This window comes from Halichoerus grypus, chromosome 7 (genome assembly GCF_964656455.1).
Source record: "Halichoerus grypus chromosome 7, mHalGry1.hap1.1, whole genome shotgun sequence".
NCBI lineage: Eukaryota > Metazoa > Chordata > Mammalia > Carnivora > Phocidae > Halichoerus > Halichoerus grypus.
The window spans coordinates 120,040,516-120,060,100 of NC_135718.1; the positions used below are offsets into that span (position 1 = coordinate 120,040,516).

Here is a 19,585-nt window from a genome sequence, read left to right on the forward strand (position 1 = left end):
TGCATTAGAGTAACTCTAAACTCTGGGCCAACAGGCACAGTGGCATTTCAGAATACCAAAGATATTTTCATTAAGGTTCTGGAGAGAAAAACAGATTACATACAAAGAATCAAAAACCAAAATGGCATTTCTCAACAGTAAAACTCAAAACGAGAATACAAATTACATCTTCAAAATTTTCAGGAGAAATTACCGTTCAACCTTAAAATTCAGTGCTCAGATAATCAATCAAAGGTGAGGGTAGAATAAAGACAGTGTGAGAAATACAAGGTCTCAAAAACATGTTATCGCTCACGGTGCTTTTCTAAGGCAGCTACTAAAGGATGTGCTCCACCAAATCAGAGGGGAGAAAACAAGGAGTTCTGGGGCCCACGATACAGGGATTCAGCCCAAGACAGAGGAGGAGGGAAATGTCAGGACGCCAGCTGTATGGCCAACCTGAAGGGAAACGATCCAGATGGGCCAGGAGGAGGGAAGGGCTTCAGAAGAGGTTCTCCAGGAAACGAAGAGAGCTGACAGATTTCCAAATACATCTGACTACATGGAAAGTACTATTCTGAGGGATTTTTCAATTTTATTGGGGAGTTTGGAAAGAAGTGGTGATAGTAAACTCCTAATCACACAAAAAGAGGCAAGGTGATTCTTAATCTAAGGTGGGGAAACAGGTGACTAAAAAGGAAACTCAATGATAGCATATTAACTGGCTTGGCAGTGAGCCACACTTACCATCGTGATAATAATGTAAACAGCAAATGTTGATTTAGCCAAAAATAAAGATGGTTATTCTATTAGAAGGAGTTGGGAGTACGTCTCAGATGCAAAAACCTCAAGTAGAAAGCAGTTAATATTTATAATTCATAAGTGAAGAAATAAGAGAATAGACTTTAGAAAGGCAGAGGTAGATGTCAGAAACAACTAAGAGAATTAGAAGTTGTTGCTGATGAAGACAAGGACGTCTGCATGGAGGAATGGAGACCAAAGATTCATTTATCTCAAGAAAGCCTTGCAGTATGATTTGACTTCTGACCCATGAACACATATTTCTTAAACTTTCTGGGTTTCCATTCATTCCCACTGCAAAACAGGGATAACGATAGTACTTACCTGTAAAGCTACTGTTGAAACCACGTGACATAATTGGGTAAAAATGCTTTTGTGAGCATTCCCACTTCACTTGGACCAATTTTTTCATAGACAGGTTGAGTGAACCACAACTAAAACATAAGTTGTCCAAGAACTGAGGGCTGGAATGTCAATTAATCTAATGCCAAATGGTTTGGCCAAAGCTTGCTTATCTCGAATTGCAAATCTTTGTTATTCCTGAGAAAACCCATTTTTTGCTGGTTAAAAAAAAATCTAATGCCAAATGTACACAAGCAGCAAGGATAAATTAAGTGAATGAATAAGTGTGTAAGATCTATCAAAGCAAATGTCTCTTATCTGATATCAAGGATGCTTAGAATAAATTATGTATAACTGAATTTGACTCCCTTTCTAATTGAACTAACCATGTGTTCCTACACAAATCACATACCTTCCCAGCCTATACGTTCCTCATCTATAAAAATGAAGATAAGGAACCCCTGTCCTGCTTGGTTGTTGTGATGCTTAAATAAAATAACAAATGTGAAAGATCCTTGTGCAGGGTCTAGTACAGTTTCTTCCCTGGCAAAGGGTGGCAGCTACAACAGCCCCACATTAGTCTGGTCCTTTCATTTCTTTTTTTTTTTTTTTTAAGATTTTATTTATTTATTTGAGAGAGAGACAGAGAGCACGAGTTGGGAGGAGAGGGAGAAGCAGGCTCCCTGATGAGCAGGGAGCCCGATGTGGGGCTCGATCCCAGGACCCTGAGATCATGACCTGAGCTGAAGGCAGATGCTTAACTGACTGAGCCACCCAGGCGCCCCTGGTCCTTCCATTTCTAACATGAATCAAGCATCCATGGTCAGCTAAGCAAAGCCTCCTGAGGGTGGATCCATCCTGTACCCTTTTTTCTCAATAACCTTTAAGTAGATAACAATACCTATTCACTGTAGAAAAGGCTGAAAATACAAATGAGTAAAACCAAGAAAATATGTATCACACGTAATCCCGTCAGTAAAAAGCTAGCCACCATTAATGTTGGAGTGTATAACCTTCTATGCACTTCTCTGTGTTTGCACGTATCTTTAAATAAAAATAAATTTTTGTTATATCTATTTTTCTTTATTCCTCTCCACCTTTCTTCACAGTGAAATTATTTGAAGATCATTACTTTCAATGGTGGCCTAGTCAACTTGATAGATGTCCTGCACCTTTTATATGATACTCTTTCCTGCCACCCCTCAGGGCCGTTCAGCTCTTACTCCAGCTCTGACTCCAGCCTACTGGGTGAACTATAGGGTTCAGACCAGAGGAAAAAGCAAAAGCCCCCTTAAATTGCGTTTCAGTACATTCTGGCAATCACAGTACATTGATACCGACTCAGCTCATCTCAAATGAGACCAGCAGCTGCTCCATAGGCTTTTTAAAGCAGTGTTTATTTCTAGGTCTTGGGAGGAATGTGAGATATTTTGGAAGTCCTGAACATCTCTGACTCCTCAGAGCTTTATAAAATGAACACACACACGCACACAAATATATACATATATACACACACACATATATATGTATATATACACATACATACATACACATGTACGTATATTACATATATGTGTTATACAGTTAGAGCATATATACATAATATTGATCACACATAAAGCCTAAGTATACATTGTAAATAAATACATATTGTAGAAATATATTGCACAAAGTATGTGCATATTATTTTTGGGAAAAGGGGGCTAATTTCATCCTTCTATTGATAATAAGAACACTGGAAACTCAAACTCTGCTACCTTCAATGAGTAATGGGTTTTCTGGGAGGAAAAAAGAGCCAGATTTAGAAAGACACATCCGAAGCTTCAGCACGTACACAGTAAGATTTTGCTTTTTCCTAAGCTCATCTAGAGAGAGCTGCTGGGCACTAGGCTGTGACCAGAGTAACCACCACTTATCTGTGCTGTAGAAGCAGGAATTGGAGACTCTCAAGTAATGAATCTAATCCCACACGCCACCTGAAAAAGCCCATTTCAACCACTGCCATTCAAGTGATAGATCTCATCTTTGGCTTAGTATTCTTTCCCGAGGTTACAATTCCCAAGGCCGGGAGACTGTGCTGTATGCTTGGGGAAGAAAGGACGGGCAGCCATGGCAGCAGCGATGATGAAAGGGTGACCCTGCCTTGCTCGAGCCTAACCTGACAGGGACAGGGAAGGCCACAGAAGTCCCAGAGCAGGCCAGACCTGGAGAGGCTCACCAGGCCATGAATAACTGGAAACTGGCTCTAGTTCAAAGCCTTCTCTCTGCAGATAGCAGACTCAGTAATGGAAAGTTAAAAAGAACCTGTGAAAATGCTTTTGCCATGCTAAACGTATTCGACTAAAAGGCAGAATTATTTGCCACATTCCACCTTTCAGACCAGAGGGGTTAAGGCTTAGGTTCAGATTCCTACAGAGAAGAAAATGTGTAAACAGTGAATTGCGCAGTGTGCTTCCTGCATCATTAATGATCCTTCGGAGTGGGAGACAATGGAGGGGGCACCAACAGGTCGTCATCCACCAAGGAACACACTGTTCATAACAACATGCATTGCTTTTTCCAGACGGAGAGGCCTGGGTGAGTGCTAACAAGCTAGCACAACAGGCTAATTTGACGTGTGGGATTAATATGTTAATTTAATGCTCTCCTGTTTGGTTAAGTGGTTTGCATTTCTATATTTCTAAGTCTGGCCTTCAAATCCCTTTATATGGAAAACGCTTTGGCTTCTCTAGCTTCCTTTCCTCCATTCTCCTGAGTGATAACCCCTCATCTCCCATGTCTGCCTCCTCACCTCCATGGCAACCCTATTCCTGACTTCAGGCTGTATGTGTGCTATTCTCCTGACCTGGAATGCCTGTCTTCTCTCTACTGACCTATCCAAGCCCCACTCTTAATTCTTCAGAGTCCAACTCAAGCCCCAGCTCTTTAAATAAACCATTCTTAAAAGCTTAGCTAACACTGACCATCACCCCTCGTGAACATCAGCGGTCTCTCTGCACATAATGCCTTACCCCGGTCCTCAACTGATTTGCACACGTCTTGCATCTCCAGCAGGCCAATGATCTCCTATGGCACAGGGAAGATGCCTCACAGCCCCTTCCTCCCACTGCCAGCACCCTGGTCTGGAGACATAACCATTCTTTAACTTCACTTTACTTTACCCCTTAATGGCATCACCACCTTTGATGACCCCCTCCATGAAATACTCTCTTTTTCTTGGTTTCTGTGAAATCACCCTCTAGATTTTCCTCCCCGCTTCTGGCCTCTTCTCTTCCACCCAACTTTCAAATGTTGGGTGTTCCTCAGTTTCGGTCCTGGGCCACCACCTTTTCTTCTCTTTCTGCACTCTCCCTGGAAAGTCTCAAACATTTCCAGGGCTCCAAAATACCAACTATAAGCTCCCAAATGTCTGTCTCTAGCCTGGACCTTTCTTCTGAGCAATGCCTTTGAAGTCTAGGCCAATTGGTATTTATGATGCTTATGAAGATAAGACTGTTTTTTACTATAGATCACTTAGCTCTTCCTAGAGAAAAGCTCTCATTCCATTTTATTGCCTCTTTATTCCAAAGCAGACACTGCAAAGATGATTATCCTGATAGGCCACACAAAGTACCTTGTTATTGGAGGGAACTAATAATAGACTCTACCACTACACAATGATAGACTAGTACCCTATAGGCATTGAAGCACTGAAAGAGATGCAAAAAGAAAAAAGAAGAAAAAAATAGGAGGAAGGGACCACGTCCTTCACTCAGAGTTCCCCAGGGTTCTGCAGTATGTCTCCCACATAGGGTACTGAAAATGTTTTTTTCCTAAATGAGCAAATTAAGAAATGAAGAACCAGACTGATTCTGCCTAATGGCCAAGTCTAGAAAGCCTTCCAGTCTTGAGAAAATGGCTTATCTACAATAAGTACTTGATCTCTATTTGTTGAATCAAGCCAAGCAGCAGAGAAATAGAAGATCATGAGTCATTGTCAAACAGAACTACTCTTCTTAGACTAGTTTGCTTTGTAATCCTTCAGTGAGTTAGTTGGGGCTGGTGTCACTGACCTCAAGTGAAAGTGTTTTTTATCAGGCCAACTGACATGTATGTATATCCTACTAATTGGTGGGTTAGGATTCCAGAGAACTAAGTAAGCATTAGTTGGATCATGTCGATAATTCTTACAATTGACTGATCAATTTTAAATTGACTGATCTCTCAAACTCATGGGATTTCTGTACCTACATCTTCAAACTGACCAATATAGCAGATAAACTGAATGGATATCACCACAGAGCCATGGTCTTTGGGCTCCTTCTGACACACCAGAGCATCAGATCCTTCCCACAACCATTAGACTGACCCTCCCTGATTGTCACTGGAGGCGCCTTTCCTCAATTAAGTCTATAAATAGAAATTTTACTACTTCAGAGAGGATATAAATCAGCTCAGTAGGATACTCTTGGGGCAAAGAAGAGGAGATAAGGGCTGGGGGGAGGAGGACATATTGAAATTATTCAATGAAATGAGCATCAAGGGTGGGGGTGGATGAACTGCTTGAGATGTCGATTCTCCTTTTGTAGGAATAACTGACAAGCAGCCTGAAGGTATCTTCCTTCAAAGGAGAGAGCACATTGAGAATTGGCAAGAAGTAATGTCACTCTACTCTACTCAAAATGCTTCCACTTATTAAAAGATTTCCACGCTGAACACAAATTCTAGCTCCCTCCTTGAGAGAGTGCTTGTATAGAGAAAAAGCGTGTTGCTTCAGCAGTAATTTCTCTTTGTCCACCCAGCTCGGGTGTTTGTGAAAGTACCTTTTGTCAACATCCTACAGCTCTGTTCCCCAGTGAATCACAACCAATAATCTCCCCTCTCATAAAGCAGCAGGGTACCAGATAGGCTAATTCCTCCCCAACCCTTTCTTTCCTGTATATATTTTGTTCACTGAGCATTAAAATAGCATTTTGCCATCACTAGATCAATTACTATCTATGCTGCTATGGAAAAAAATAATCTCCCTGTATAATGCTCAACAAGCCTCAGCCTTAAGAAGTTCTTCCAGTATTCTATCTATATTCTTCATGCTGCTGTATGGGCCTACTTCCTCTTATACTGCCCTCAGTGAAGTCAGAAAATATTCATTCATTCATTTAACAAGTATTTACTACACACTTACTCTGTGCCAAGCATTTTGATACATGCCAAGGATAAAGAACTCTGACTTCATGAGGCTTACAGTTCAGTGAAGGAGATACGGATTAAACAAGTTATTGTATAAAAATATTTCATTGCAACTATGATAAGGACAACAGAAGAGATCACCTACAAGGTGCCCAAAACGAATTGTTAATCAGGACCTGACTGACTCAGGAGGGTCAGCGGAGGACAAACAAACAAGATATCACCGGAACTACAATCTGAAGGATGAAGAGAGGTGGAGGGAGAGGAGAGAGAGCATCCTAGGACACGGACGAGCCCATGTGGGGTTCTGAGGCTGGAGGGGCAAGATGAGCAATTGAAGAGAAGGAAGAACAGAGTGTGAAGTGGGGGTGGGAGCAGAGCGGATGGGGAGAGGTAGCAAGCTCAAGATCAGGCAGGGCCTCATAGGTCATCTTAAATATTGCGGGCTTAGTCCTAAAATAATGGGATACCACTAGGGATTTTAAGAAGGATAACAACATGGTTAGGTTTTTATTGAGAAACATCACTCAGCACTGTGAGGATAATGAATTGAAGAAGGCAAAAGAAACTAGTTAGAAACTATCTGGTAGACTGGGCAAGGAATAAGAACAGTAAGATTAGGATGACATAGCAGAAATGGAAATAATTTTTAAACATAAGATCTACCTAGGAGATAGAATATACAGTACATACAGCTAGAATGGAGGGAGAGAGAGTACAAAGGGTAACTTGCTGGTCTGGGCCTTGAGTAACTAGATTAAGGATGACTTTTCTAGAAACAGAGAATGCTAGAGGGAAAGGAGCTAGTTGGACTTATGGCGGTATGGGGTACACGAGTCCAGTACTACATATGCTAAGTCTGAGATACCTGCAAGATACACAAGGGCAACAGCTCAGTAGCCATTGCATATACGAGGTACCTCATCATTAATGAACATTATTTAAAATTATAACACTCTACATTCTTGTAATTTTTGTCTTGATGGGGGTATGTTCTAGAATTGTACTGCTCAAAATGGAAGCCCCTGGCCACATGGGGGCTACTTAGACTCAAATTAATTAAAATTATAAATTTTAAAAATTAGTTTCTCGGTGACACTAGTCACATTTCAAGTGCTCAGTATGGCTGGTTACTTCCGTATTGGTCATTTCCATTACTGCAGAAAGTTCAATTGGACAGCCCTGCCTAGAACATCAGAGGGTTTCCTACAACACTCAGCTCTGATTAGTCTTCTGGTGAATGTTCAACTGCCATTTCATCAACACTGAGAAATCCTACTGTATTTCATGCTCCAGACAAAGCTTTGAGGTCGAAGATGAAAAAGATACGGGAAAAGAAGATATGATCATTCTTGGTACTCAAGTATCTTCCAACCAATCTTTAAAAAAAAAACAGATGAAGGATTAATGTCATTGAAGAGAATATACGAGCAGCCTGGGGGGGGGGTGAGCTCCCATTGTAAAAATACTATCAGATCAATCATGGAGACTAATGTCAGAGGAAATTAGGTGCTAAGGAGGCATTAAGTCTTCATTTGGATTAAGACAAAAGAATGGAGAATGGATTCATGAAAAGAGAGGGAAGGAGAGTAACCCAAGTGGGGAAACAGTTCATTCAAAAGGTTACACAATATTTGAAATGCCAGCCCTATTTTTCTGAAGGAAAACAGAATCTATGCTGAACTGTGTAAGAAACAGAATAATGGGAAAAAGTCTTTGCGTGGACAAGTGGAAGAACAACTAAAGAATCAACCCAATTGTATTATGCTGAGCGAAATAAGTCAATCAGAGAAAGACAATTATATGGTTTCACTCATATGTGGGATATAAGAAATAGCACAGAGAATCACAGGGGAAGGGAGGGAAAACTGAATGGGAAGAAATCAGAAATGGAGACAAACCATGAGAGACTCTTAACCATAGGAAACAAACTGAGGGTTGCTGGAGGGGAGGGGGTGGGGGGTTGGGGTAACAGGGTGATGGGCATTAAGGAGGGCACGTGATGTGATGAGCACTGGGTGTTATATGCAACCGATGAATTACTGAACTCTACCTCTGAAACTAATGATGTACTATATGTTGGCTAACTGAATTAAAAAAAAAAAAAATCAACCCAATTGTGCACTGACTTAACACTGTGGCTAACTCAGACGCTGAGCTAACCATTGGGGATATAAACAGTAATGGAATCCTGATCTCATACTCAAGGACTCCTTGTCTACATAGCTATAACCAACTACCAGGCTGTCAGGATAGAAGGTGATAAAATAGGTTTTACAAAATATGTTCTTGCTCAATAAATATGTACACTAAACACTATATTCATAAAATACAAAACATACATCTCACCAAAAAAATGCATACTCAAAAATTACTATCCACTTAGGTGTGTGACTTGTGGATGGGAGCTCAAATGAGGCAAACACACAAGGGTCCTGGACTGAGCTGTGATGAGGCAGAGCAGACATTCACGTGCTTCATCCTGTGAGTAAGCGTTCTCACTGTCTTCATTTTTAACCAAAATTAACAAGGCTACATAGCACAGTTTGGGTTCCTCCTTTAAGATTTTAGATTTTTAAAATTTGTCAGTAACATAAGCCACAGCTCAAAGTCTACAGAGCAGTGCTTAACATTAAGTTCAAGGTTAATTTTAGACCCTTCGTGAAGGAATGGGGAGATGTGTTACAGGGCTTCAGCCTAGGCTGAGAAGAATTCTCTGGCTTTCACAGATGATAATTGGGTTTCAGGCTTCGGGGAAGACTATTCAGATTTGAAGATGGAGATTGAAACCTTGAGGATACCAGCTTGTATGGTTTTCCTTTGTGTTACATAGCCATGACTTTCATTGAAATTCCATTTTTCTATTAAGATTCACTGACATTTCTTTCCTGCTGATTGCTGGGTACTACTACTGAATAAAATATTTATCTTTAAACATACATGGGCATATTTAAATTCCTTCAGATGTGTTATTTTGCTATGTGCTTTGTATCAGTTTTTATTGAAATAACTGTCCACTTTTACTATGGCTATCTTTATAGGAAAAAAAACTCAAATGTATTCTATTTGGTAGTGTTGGGTTTCTGAAATATATTTGCTTTAGCTGCATATACTGGGGGAGTTTAGGCACATTAATCACGACTCAGTAAATTTCTTGTGTTTTATTGCCTGCCGTGAACACGGATGACAGCACATTTCTTTTTAGCCACTCTTTTCAGGGTTATCAGAATACTGCTGCATATTCAGAACTGACTCTTTCCTACAAGATTCTAATACACTGTGTATCACTTTCATATGATAAAACATTTGTGTAACGTGTGTGTAAAGTGCCAAATTTTCCAAATCATTTTCCTGTGGAATCAGAATGCGTCTTAAGCACTTAGCTGTTTTTTTCTTTTTTCTTTTTTTTATGCTACAGTAACAGTATCTATCAAATTAGCCAAGATTAAAAATACCAGCACTACTCAGTACTGGCAAGGGCATCCTCATGCACTGCTGGGAGGAAAGTCAATTGGCACACTTTGACTGCAGGGCAGTTAAGGAAGAGTTAAGCTGTATGCATGGCGAAAAAGGGTGAGAAACTTTTACTTAGCAATTTTACATATAAGAATTCGTCCCGGTTATGATACTCATCTCCATTTTGATTGACAATTGCCAAAAATTAGAATGACACGATTGCCCAACAGTAGGAGACTAATTAAATAAATGATGGCATAGCCACATAATGGAATTCTATTCTAGCCATTCAAAGGGGTTGTTAGAAATGGATTTGGTGACATAGAAAGGTGGTCCTCATACAACTATGTCTCTGGAATAATAGCATTTGTGTTAAACGTTATACATGTGTGCGTATATGTAAAGAAAAAGGTTAGAACAGTTGTAACAGTTTTTGTTGAAGAGGTATTTTTCTTTCCCTCTTGTGTGAATTTTCTTATTTTTATACAGTAGGCATGCATTGCTTTGAAACACTTATGTAAAAACAAAACAAAACAAAACCTGCTACCTCTGGGCACATCCTCTTTGAACCAATCTGGCAAAAATGGCCCATGTTAGGGTGAATCTGATGACCGCCTTCCCTCCCAGGCCTAGTCCACCTGGCTCAGTGGTCCCCCAGCACCTGCTCACCACGCTGTCCTGGACGCACGGGATCTGCACAAGCCTCCGGACTGCGTTCTCCACGCTGACTCCCAGCCAGTTGAGGGCCGCCCAGCACCAGAGGTAGTCATAGCCACCATGCCAGAAGCTCACAAACGCAAACGTCACTGCGGTGGAAAACAGTGTCCCCAGCAGGCCATGCTGGGACCCGCCTACTGGAATGTACACATACCTAGAGAAAGAACAGGCTGTTAGGAGCCATACAGTGGGCTGTCCCTTCACTCCTACCTGCTTCTGCCCTTGATTCTCCTGTCACCCACTGTTAGCGACCATGTGGAGATCCTTCCCTGCTTCCAGGAGGCCACACAGGGCACTCCTTGAATTCTCCAACACACCAGCAACCGGCAAAAACACAAGCCTCAGTTCTGAGGGGCTTGAGGTTAAATGAACACACAGGCTTGAGAGCTCTCATTACCGGAGCAAAACAGCACTTACAAGAGGCAGGGTGAGGAGTGGTGAATTTACAGTTTCTAAAAGGGGAGTGCCCAACCCTGGAAGCCTCATCACACAATGGCAATTAAGCTTCCAGTTATATGGGGACACAAACCTTCAAGACAGTTATATATTTTACAGCTCAAACTATTATGTTTATGGTAAGCCCAATATTTAAGCACAATTGCTGCAATCAAGCTCCTAAATAGCAGGAGCTGGGTGCAGAACAGGGGTGCCAAGACCCATTGCTCCAGCTTTCCAGGCAAGTTGCCCAGAAGGAGCAGTGACTTCGCAAGTAAACGGAAGAGCTCTGTGCTCACAGGTCAGCCAAATTATTACCCAAAATGCACAGCATCCCCGGGGTATGCTCTCTACCGCTGAGGCAGCGATCTGATTACACATAAGCAGGACCATCTTCTTTAATTGGTATTTTCCAGCTAGGGTTGGACAAAACTCACACCTTGGGTTGGTAGAATCTGGAGAGCTAGGAGAACAGCCTCCTGGCAACAACCTTTAAAAAAAATAAAACCCATAGGTCTTTGGTCTGTTGGTGAGTGCTTCTTTGTCCAACCTTCTTCCAGGAAGGAAAATGAAATCTTCATTTCCTGAATACACAGTGTGTCCCAGGCACGGCACTACACACTTCACACACATTACGTGGTTTGATTCTTTGAAGCACCATATGGTTTACACCTGCTGTTCCAGCATGCCAGCCAGTTTACAATGTGTCCTGTTTGTATATTAATATTTTGTAGGAAATGTTTTTTTTATCATGTTATGTTAGTCACCATCCAGCACATCATTAGTTTTTGATGTAGTTTTCCATGATTCATTGTTTGCATATAACACCCGGTGCTCCATGCAATACCCCGGTGATGGGTATTAAGGAGGGCATATATTGCATGGAAATGTTATTTTGAAAACCATTTTTGAATAGAACAATTTTATAGACAAGTCAAAAAAAAAATAAAAATGAAAACCACTCCCCAGTCAATAAATATTTCAAAAAACTATAGGATAAGTATTTTTAAATATCCTCCTTCACTCTGTGCTCCAGTTTAGATAAAATTATATGATCAGCTTAAAAAGGCCCATTTTGCAGGTGAGAAAACAGAGGCTGAGAAGTTAACTTGAGCAAGGCACACAACCAGGAAGGGGAGGAGCCATCCTACAACTCTGGCACCAGAGTTCATTCCCTCCATCACACCTACATCTTACACTCCAAGCTAAAACCAGAATGCACGTGAGAAAGTAGCCATTTCAGAAATAAGTGAAGCAAATAAAATGTCTTCTCTTGTGCAAAAAGAAGACCATCTTGACAACGAAATTAGCAAATATGTATCAAGGGCTCACTACAGATTACGGGATCCTCCATTTGCTTTCAAGCATTTATTTAGGCCTCCAGGACAGTCCTGGCATTATGGGAAACCCAGAGACATAAAACATTGTTCCTGCCAAAAAGGACAGGTAGAGCTGGTTGTGAAACAATAGCAAACACGTCCCAGCATTAAGCTAGATGATAGGGTATAAAGTAGACCAGGAGAGTTCGAGTGTGGAGGAGAATGGAGAGAGTGGAGGCAAGTGGACCGTAGCCTGGCAAGGCCAAGAGGATGAATTTTGCTGGGCAAAGGGGAGAAGGTGGGTGCCGCATCATGGACCTAGAAGGTCTGGACAATAAGCCAGAAAAGCCTGACAACCCCAGGCACGGTAGTTTTAGTTGGTGTTCTGCTGCCCCCTAGAGGCCGCTTGGTTATTGGTGCAGAACATTCTTCATCAGAAGCAAAAAATGGGCCACAACTCTCTATATATAGTCTCCTACCTTCATGGAGGGAGTTGCTGCCCCATCATGGCACTCCATGAGGCTGCACTTCACTTCATACAATGTTGTGTGCATATATATATATATATATGCACGCGGCCTTCTTACACACATGTATGTATATATACATGTATGTGTGTATGTATGTATAGAGGCGGGGGGGAAGGGAAACAGGTGTTCAAACCAATTTCAAAAGTATGAGGAATGACTGCTATTGACAGAAATTACAGATAATTTTATTAAAAAAAGGTAATACTAATACCAATACTCTTCTCACCCAAGACAACTATTTCATGTTGACCTCTTATTGTATCTACGTTAAGGTGACTGGCCCTCTATATGTCAGGAAACCCAGTGTAGAATAAAAGCCTCTCATCATCCACACCAATGGTCCTTCATACTGGATTCAACTCCAAGGACACATTCTCATGCCTGTGACGAGGAAGTGTCTAGCCCCATAATTACACGCACAGCTATTTTAGGGGCTCTTGGCACTATGGCTTTGTAACTTTGCCTTCCAAATGACTGCCGACAAAAATCTGAGAATTCCTTTTATTCCTAAAATTCATATACGGCAGGTCTCCAAGGACATGAGGCTGCTTATTTTAAACCTGAAGAGGGTCTGGCTTCCAGACTGGAAGATAAAAATCCCTTCTTCACTCTTAACCTCTGGAAGGCAGGAGGTGCATCAAAAAGGAGAGTAAACAAGTTATTGTCTTTTACAAATTCTACCAGTCTTGCGTCAGTTCCATGATTAATAAAAACAGAAATGTCTCTCTTTCAGGGAAGCAGTAGTATGACCCCACTCACGGAGATCCACTGCACAGTGAAACTGATTTCCCCAAGGAAGAAAGCTTTCAGCACCACCTTCTCCACGAAGCAAAAAACAAAAAAAAGATTTTTCTTGTCAGTGACTGTGAGCTTCAGTCTGCACAGGGCCTGCCCCTGCCACGCGGCTTCATATGGTCACTGCTTGCAGAGAATGCTGCTTGAAGGAGTTAGCATCCAGCCGCAGCCGCCTTCTTAATTTAAAACCATCTCACGGACCTGCACAACATAGCAAACCCCCAACTCAGGAGGAGGAACTTCTATAAAATGGAGACGTTATTAATAACATCTACCCTTTACTGAGCGTCCGTGAGCCAGGTGCTTTATGTATACTATTTCTAATCATTACAACAACCTAGCAAGGAACCAGTGACTACGTCCAGCTTATACAGGAGAGGTGAAATCTGAACCTAGAATGTTCTGGTTTCAGAACTCCCAGGCCTATGTTCTATTTTGCCTTTCTTTTTTTTTTTTTTTTTTGGTAATAGAAACATTTCTTGGTGATATGTTCCTCTTATTTAGCCAAATCTTCAAAGCAGTCTCCACAAAAACATTCACCAGCATTTTACTAACTGAAGAAATGGTCCTTTGTCAGAAAGGAATCTTGCTGGGGAGAAAGATGCTTATTATTTACAAAGGCATTTGGGCCAAGGAGCACTGTGCCAGAAGTCCAGGGGTATAAGTTCAAATTTTAAACAGACTAACTAGTTTCCTTCTGTCCCACAGAGATGATACGTGCCATCCTGACCAGACAGGCATCCCACAGATGTCTGACTACAAAAGAAGTGGGGGGGGGGGGTGGCGTAAGAAGTCAATGGTTGAGGGGGGTTGTGGCCAAGTAGGTATACATGAAGGGAGAAGAAAATATGTGTCTCTCTCAAATCCACTATGAAAAATAACTCATGAATATATCCTACAGTTGGGGAGAGGGGTGGTGAAAATCCATGTGGTAAAAACATTAATCTTAAAACCACAATGCTCCGTTTTCCCAGGACCCACACAAGAGCTCCCCAGCTTGGCATATTATCTTCAAACTCTTTGCTGAGGCCTAATCCCTGACCCCCTTGAGGTAAGAGGAGGTAGGAGACTGAATGACTTGGTTTCTACTCTCCTGTGGAATGAGGTGAGGTGGGCTTGCAGGGTCCCAGTCTTCAATTACCTAGTGTTTGGCAAGGCCATTCCATCCTAATCCAGCTCTGCCATACCTTTCCATCCTCATTTCCCACTGGTCCTCTTGGCAAATCATGAAATCCTGAACAAATGGGGCTTTCATACCTCCACGCCTTTGGTCATACCATGTTCACATCCTCCAACCTCTCTGGTTTTCCAGCTTCTATTCAGCCTACAAAATTTTGTCCATTTTCTATCTCCTCCCAGAAGTCTCTTTTGAATATGCCCACTGTTCTACTTACCCCAGAGCACCTCCTCTTTGTACCACTGCCTGAATAGTTATTCACCAAAAGATGTCTCCTCTATTATACTGTCATTTCAATTAAGTTGTAAACCTCTTCCCGGAAGGACTAGATGCATGATGTGTGTACATGCGTGCAATGTGTTATTATAAAGTTCCTAGTCAACAGTATTTATTGTACCTAGCAACATAATTTTCACAGCCTCCAATAGCTTTTAAACCTGTGATAAATTATCACCACGGCCAGGGACCTATTATGAGCAATTAGGAACCAAGGGAGGATTGTAAGGTCCTGCCCCAGTTCTTGGGAGAAACTTCAAAGGACACTTGTTCCTAAAGAATACAGACACTTGAAGGACGCTGAAGTCTCTCCACACTTTGTAATCCTACTTCCCCTATTAGGGTCAAAAGCACGTGGCTCCAAACCACTAGACCTATCCTAACCTCAGGAAATTTCACAGATGACAGGTACTAGGCTTGTAAAGACAAGAACCTTTAGTAGCAGGGAAGGGCAAGACTTCTGGCTGCATTGCACTGTCGGTGAGGTGACCTCACCTTGGCTTCACCTGGGCTCTACGAGGAGCTCCTACTTAAGAGTTCTTCACAGAGCTGGCCAGGCTCTCCTAAACCCGGCTCTCACAGGCAACAGCCCCCTGAACTGACCCTGGCTCTGACCTTGGCCCACATTTGAATTCTCTCTTCCACAGCCCAGTCCAACCTCCATCCTCTAGGTAGTAGACAAAGAGCTGGTGTTTAGACCTCACAAAGGAAGCTACAGATCTGCTTATAAAAAGCTTTCAAAAGAAGATGCACACAGTAAAGAAATCACTCTATCCAGTACAGATCATAATGGAATTTTAATAAGTAAGAACCAGCAGTTGGTTAATGGACAACTCTAGACTTTATCATCTCCAGAAGGCTAAAAGAGGTCCACTTTCAAAGCAGAGGGCACATTTTGAGCTGGGCTAATTCTCAGCTCTTTTACCAAGAGATGCTGGCTGTAAGTTTTACATGCAACTCTGAAAATTTGCTTATTAAAAATGCTATGTCCTATTTGACAACAGAACATTGTGGAATTTATAAAATAGAGATTAAACTCAGGCTATATTTAGTCTACATTTAAACTTCCAGGTTCGTGTAATTAGATGCCAACGTTTTTTTAAAATTAATCTTTTCGTTCCACAAAGTCAGTAGCTAAGTGGGTTGAGGTGCTGTGCTGATAAGCTCAAGCCTATAAAGTCTATCCTAGAGAAAGATTCAGTTCTACCTTCACAGACCGAAACCCAAACTCTAGCTCCCCCAAACCTCTATCTTCCTCACTGCAGAAGAGGCTGACAGAGAATGAATGGCTCAGCCCAGGCTTCCTCACCACCACAACACAGCTCAAGCAGCAACAGAAGCAAAGCATAGCACAAGCAGGAGGGCAGTGCTGGAGACCTGGAGATGTGACCTTGGTTCTGCTCTGCCACTTACCAATCTCTGTCACCTTGAGCTTGTCAATTAAGCCTACTCGGCATAAGCGTGTACACTGACCATATGCTGGGAGCACTAAAACCTTCTTTGGGGATGAGCTGCTATGAAGATCAGATGAGACAATATATGTGTAAGGAGTTTAGCGATGCCAACACTCCATATGAATGGAAGGAGGCATACTTACTAATAATGAGCCAGCAGGACCACACTTGCATTCAGGAAAAAACAAAATGCCATTATCATAATGATCAGATGCCATTCCTGTATCTTCCATAAGCATTTGAAGGCACCAAACCTCTGGTCTGTTTGCTCAGAGATGTTCTTTACTTAAAACAATTAGCCTTAAATATGCCACCATAAGAACCAAGCTGCGTAGTGCTCAGGGGTCTAAACTATGGGTTCAACACCCACCCATGCAGACCTGTTGATTAGGCGTGGCCCAGATGGGAGGCCGGCTGTTCTCCAAATATCTGATGTTGGCTATGGAGGGGCCTGTAGAGGGTATATGGATGGGTCAGGGTACAGTAGCCCCAACCCCAACTTGGTCCATCACCAACATCTCACCTACAAATCACTGCTGGCCTTCCACTCAGGTTCCCCCTTACCTAGCGAATACAAGAGCCACCTGACCAAATCCTTTCCTTATAATGGGTGACTACTGGGTGGGCAGGGCCTCAAGAAAATGCTTTTATAGGTTTACTCATTCAACCAGTTTAAAGCAGCCTGATAATGCTCCAGAAGTTTCCATCCTCGGTGATACATGAGTCTTTGCAGCACTACAATTCTCACACTACAGACTGGAACTAAAAAACAAACAAACAAACAACTCTTTAACATGCAATACTTCCAAAGTAACTTCCAGTCACACATGGAGGAAGTAAAGGTCCAGGTGGAGGTGACCACAGACAGGGGTACACACTATTTCCCTCCATGGGGTTTCCAATCCTCTTCAGCTTAGGAGCACATTGAAACCTCGGCTCTGGGGCCCATGTCTATTTTGGGCTATAAATAAACACAATATAAAACAGATTCTTTGGAGATTTGAGCAGAGGAGACAGAGCGGGAGTTTATACTCTTTAGTGCCACAGAGCTGAGTCTAATCGCTAATAAAAAGGTCCTTGAGCCTCAGTTTAATAACCACCAAGATTTCCTGGCTGCCTGCCCGTCTCCCCACCTTCCTCCCAAGAGGATGCTAAAAGCATCTATAAGCCTCCCTAGGCCAGATGAAAAGGAGGGGGTGCATGGAACATCAGATGAGAGGGGGCAAACCCAGCTGTCTACATGATGTAGGTCTGTATGATTCCCCATCTCACAGTCAGAGGGAAAGGGCTGAGGGGAAAGATGTCATCCTCCGCTGCCCCTAACATTTTTCCCCTGTGTTTCATCAGCAGATCCCAAGCCCTGGATCAAAATTACGACAGTCCTGGGCACACAACTCCTCTCATAAGCAGCTACTGTTTCTCTCGTCTGCTCCCTTTTGATCTCTGTCTCTCACTCGCATCCTCTCCAGTGCCACCCTGCTGGTCTAATCTTCTAACTCATTTATCATGACTGTTAGGGAAATGTTCACTATAAAATGAACTTGTACAACTCAAAAGTTGCTGCACTGGCCCAATGCCTTGAGGGTCTCTAGAACAAAGTGCTCTGAAGACAAGTGCAATAAAGAAACGCCTAACTGATAGCTGAAGCATTTCATTCTCCATCTGGATTTATGGTATAATGATTTTGAGACAGCCATGTTAGACAGGGCCTCATGGAGGCAGGGCCCACGTGTGACTATATATAGGTATATAGTCTATGTTCCTACAGCAACACAGGATCGCACACATAAAGTCCAGGTGCTTGGTCATTCAGGCGCAAACAAAAAGTAACAGCTAAGGAGAGGAACATGCAACTTCTGTGTCCTCAGGAAGCATCTAGTCTGACAATGGTAGCCAAGTCCTTATCCTCAAGGGGTCCTGCCTACAACGGATTCCCATGGCAGTATGTCCTAAATTAAAACCTATCTATCTGGCTTTTACAAAGTCATTCTCCACCTGGCTCCCTCCTATGCCACCAACTCCATCTTCTGAGTCTCCAAAATAGGTTTTCCACTCTAGTCAGTGAACTGCATTCTTACACAAGTCTGGGCCCCATAATCATGCCACCCATCCTCCCACCATGGAAGACTCCTGGCCATCACTGCCACCATCTGATTTTTCAAAATGCGTTCAACATTCACTTCAAGGAAAAATTTCCCCTGCCGATCTCACAGAATGCTGGTGGCCCTTTGATTCTTCCTTTCTTCAGAATTCATGGGTTCACTGTGGCCTAATTTCCTCAGACTTGTCGATCTGCTGCACTCTAGCATTTCTGAGTGACTTCATCAGGTCCACGGACATGTAAGATTCCGCACCTCACAACCAAGACATGGAACAGGGAAATGTTACATTGCCCTTCTTACTTCCCCCAGAGTCTACCTTAGCTCTGAATTCAGGGGGTGTTCAATAAATCCTGGCCAACTTCCTTCTTTCTCTCATCCTCCTCGTTTCCCTGATTCACCTTCCTTCTCCCCTCCCCCCCCCCTTTTTTTGACTGTCACTCTGAACAAAAGATGATTCTCCAGCTAGAAGGTATGGCTTCGTAAGTAAATGTCATCATTCACATCTGCTGCCACATTGTCCTCTAAGGTGCTGTGGGTTTTGCAGAGTAACATTTGCAAGGTCAGACTAAGTCACAGACACCAACAGGAGGGGCCCTGAGCCAGGGGACAGCTGGCAGGGACTGAGAGGTGGAATGTGCCAACTCCAACTTCCCCAGGAAACTGCCAGAGCTACCCAAAAGGGAGAGTTAACCAAAAAGCAAAATTTCTGTGCTAAATGGTTTTTTGTTTAAGATTTATTTATTTATTTTAGAGGGGAGTACAGAGGGAGAGGGAGAGAGAAACTCAAGCAGACTCCATGCCAACTGTGGAGCTCAATGCCAGGCTCGATCTCACAACTCCGAGATCATGACCTGAGCCAAAACCAAGAGTTGGACGCGTAACCAACTGAGCCACCTAGGTGCCCCAATGTGTTAAATGTTTTTAAAATTAAAGCACCCAAACTGGGAGGTTTAAGATTCATAATGTTAACTTTAAAAGCTTCAAATAAAATCATGGACATGCCCATCAGTGTTAGGTACCTGTGAGGGGAGGG

The 19,585-nt window shown here is 42.4% G+C and overlaps 1 protein-coding gene across 5 annotated transcripts in view; it reads right to left on the bottom strand.

The window, feature by feature from the left end:
• Window positions 1-19,585, bottom strand: part of HHAT (hedgehog acyltransferase) — a 331,516-nt gene that overhangs the window by 66,260 nt on the left and 245,671 nt on the right. For all 5 annotated transcript variants that reach the window (XM_078078155.1, XM_036095714.2, XM_036095719.2 and 2 more), the window contains one exon: window positions 10,417-10,618. In XM_078078155.1, the coding sequence (XP_077934281.1) occupies window positions 10,417-10,618 (202 nt within the window). The remainder of the gene's footprint in view (window positions 1-10,416; window positions 10,619-19,585) is intronic.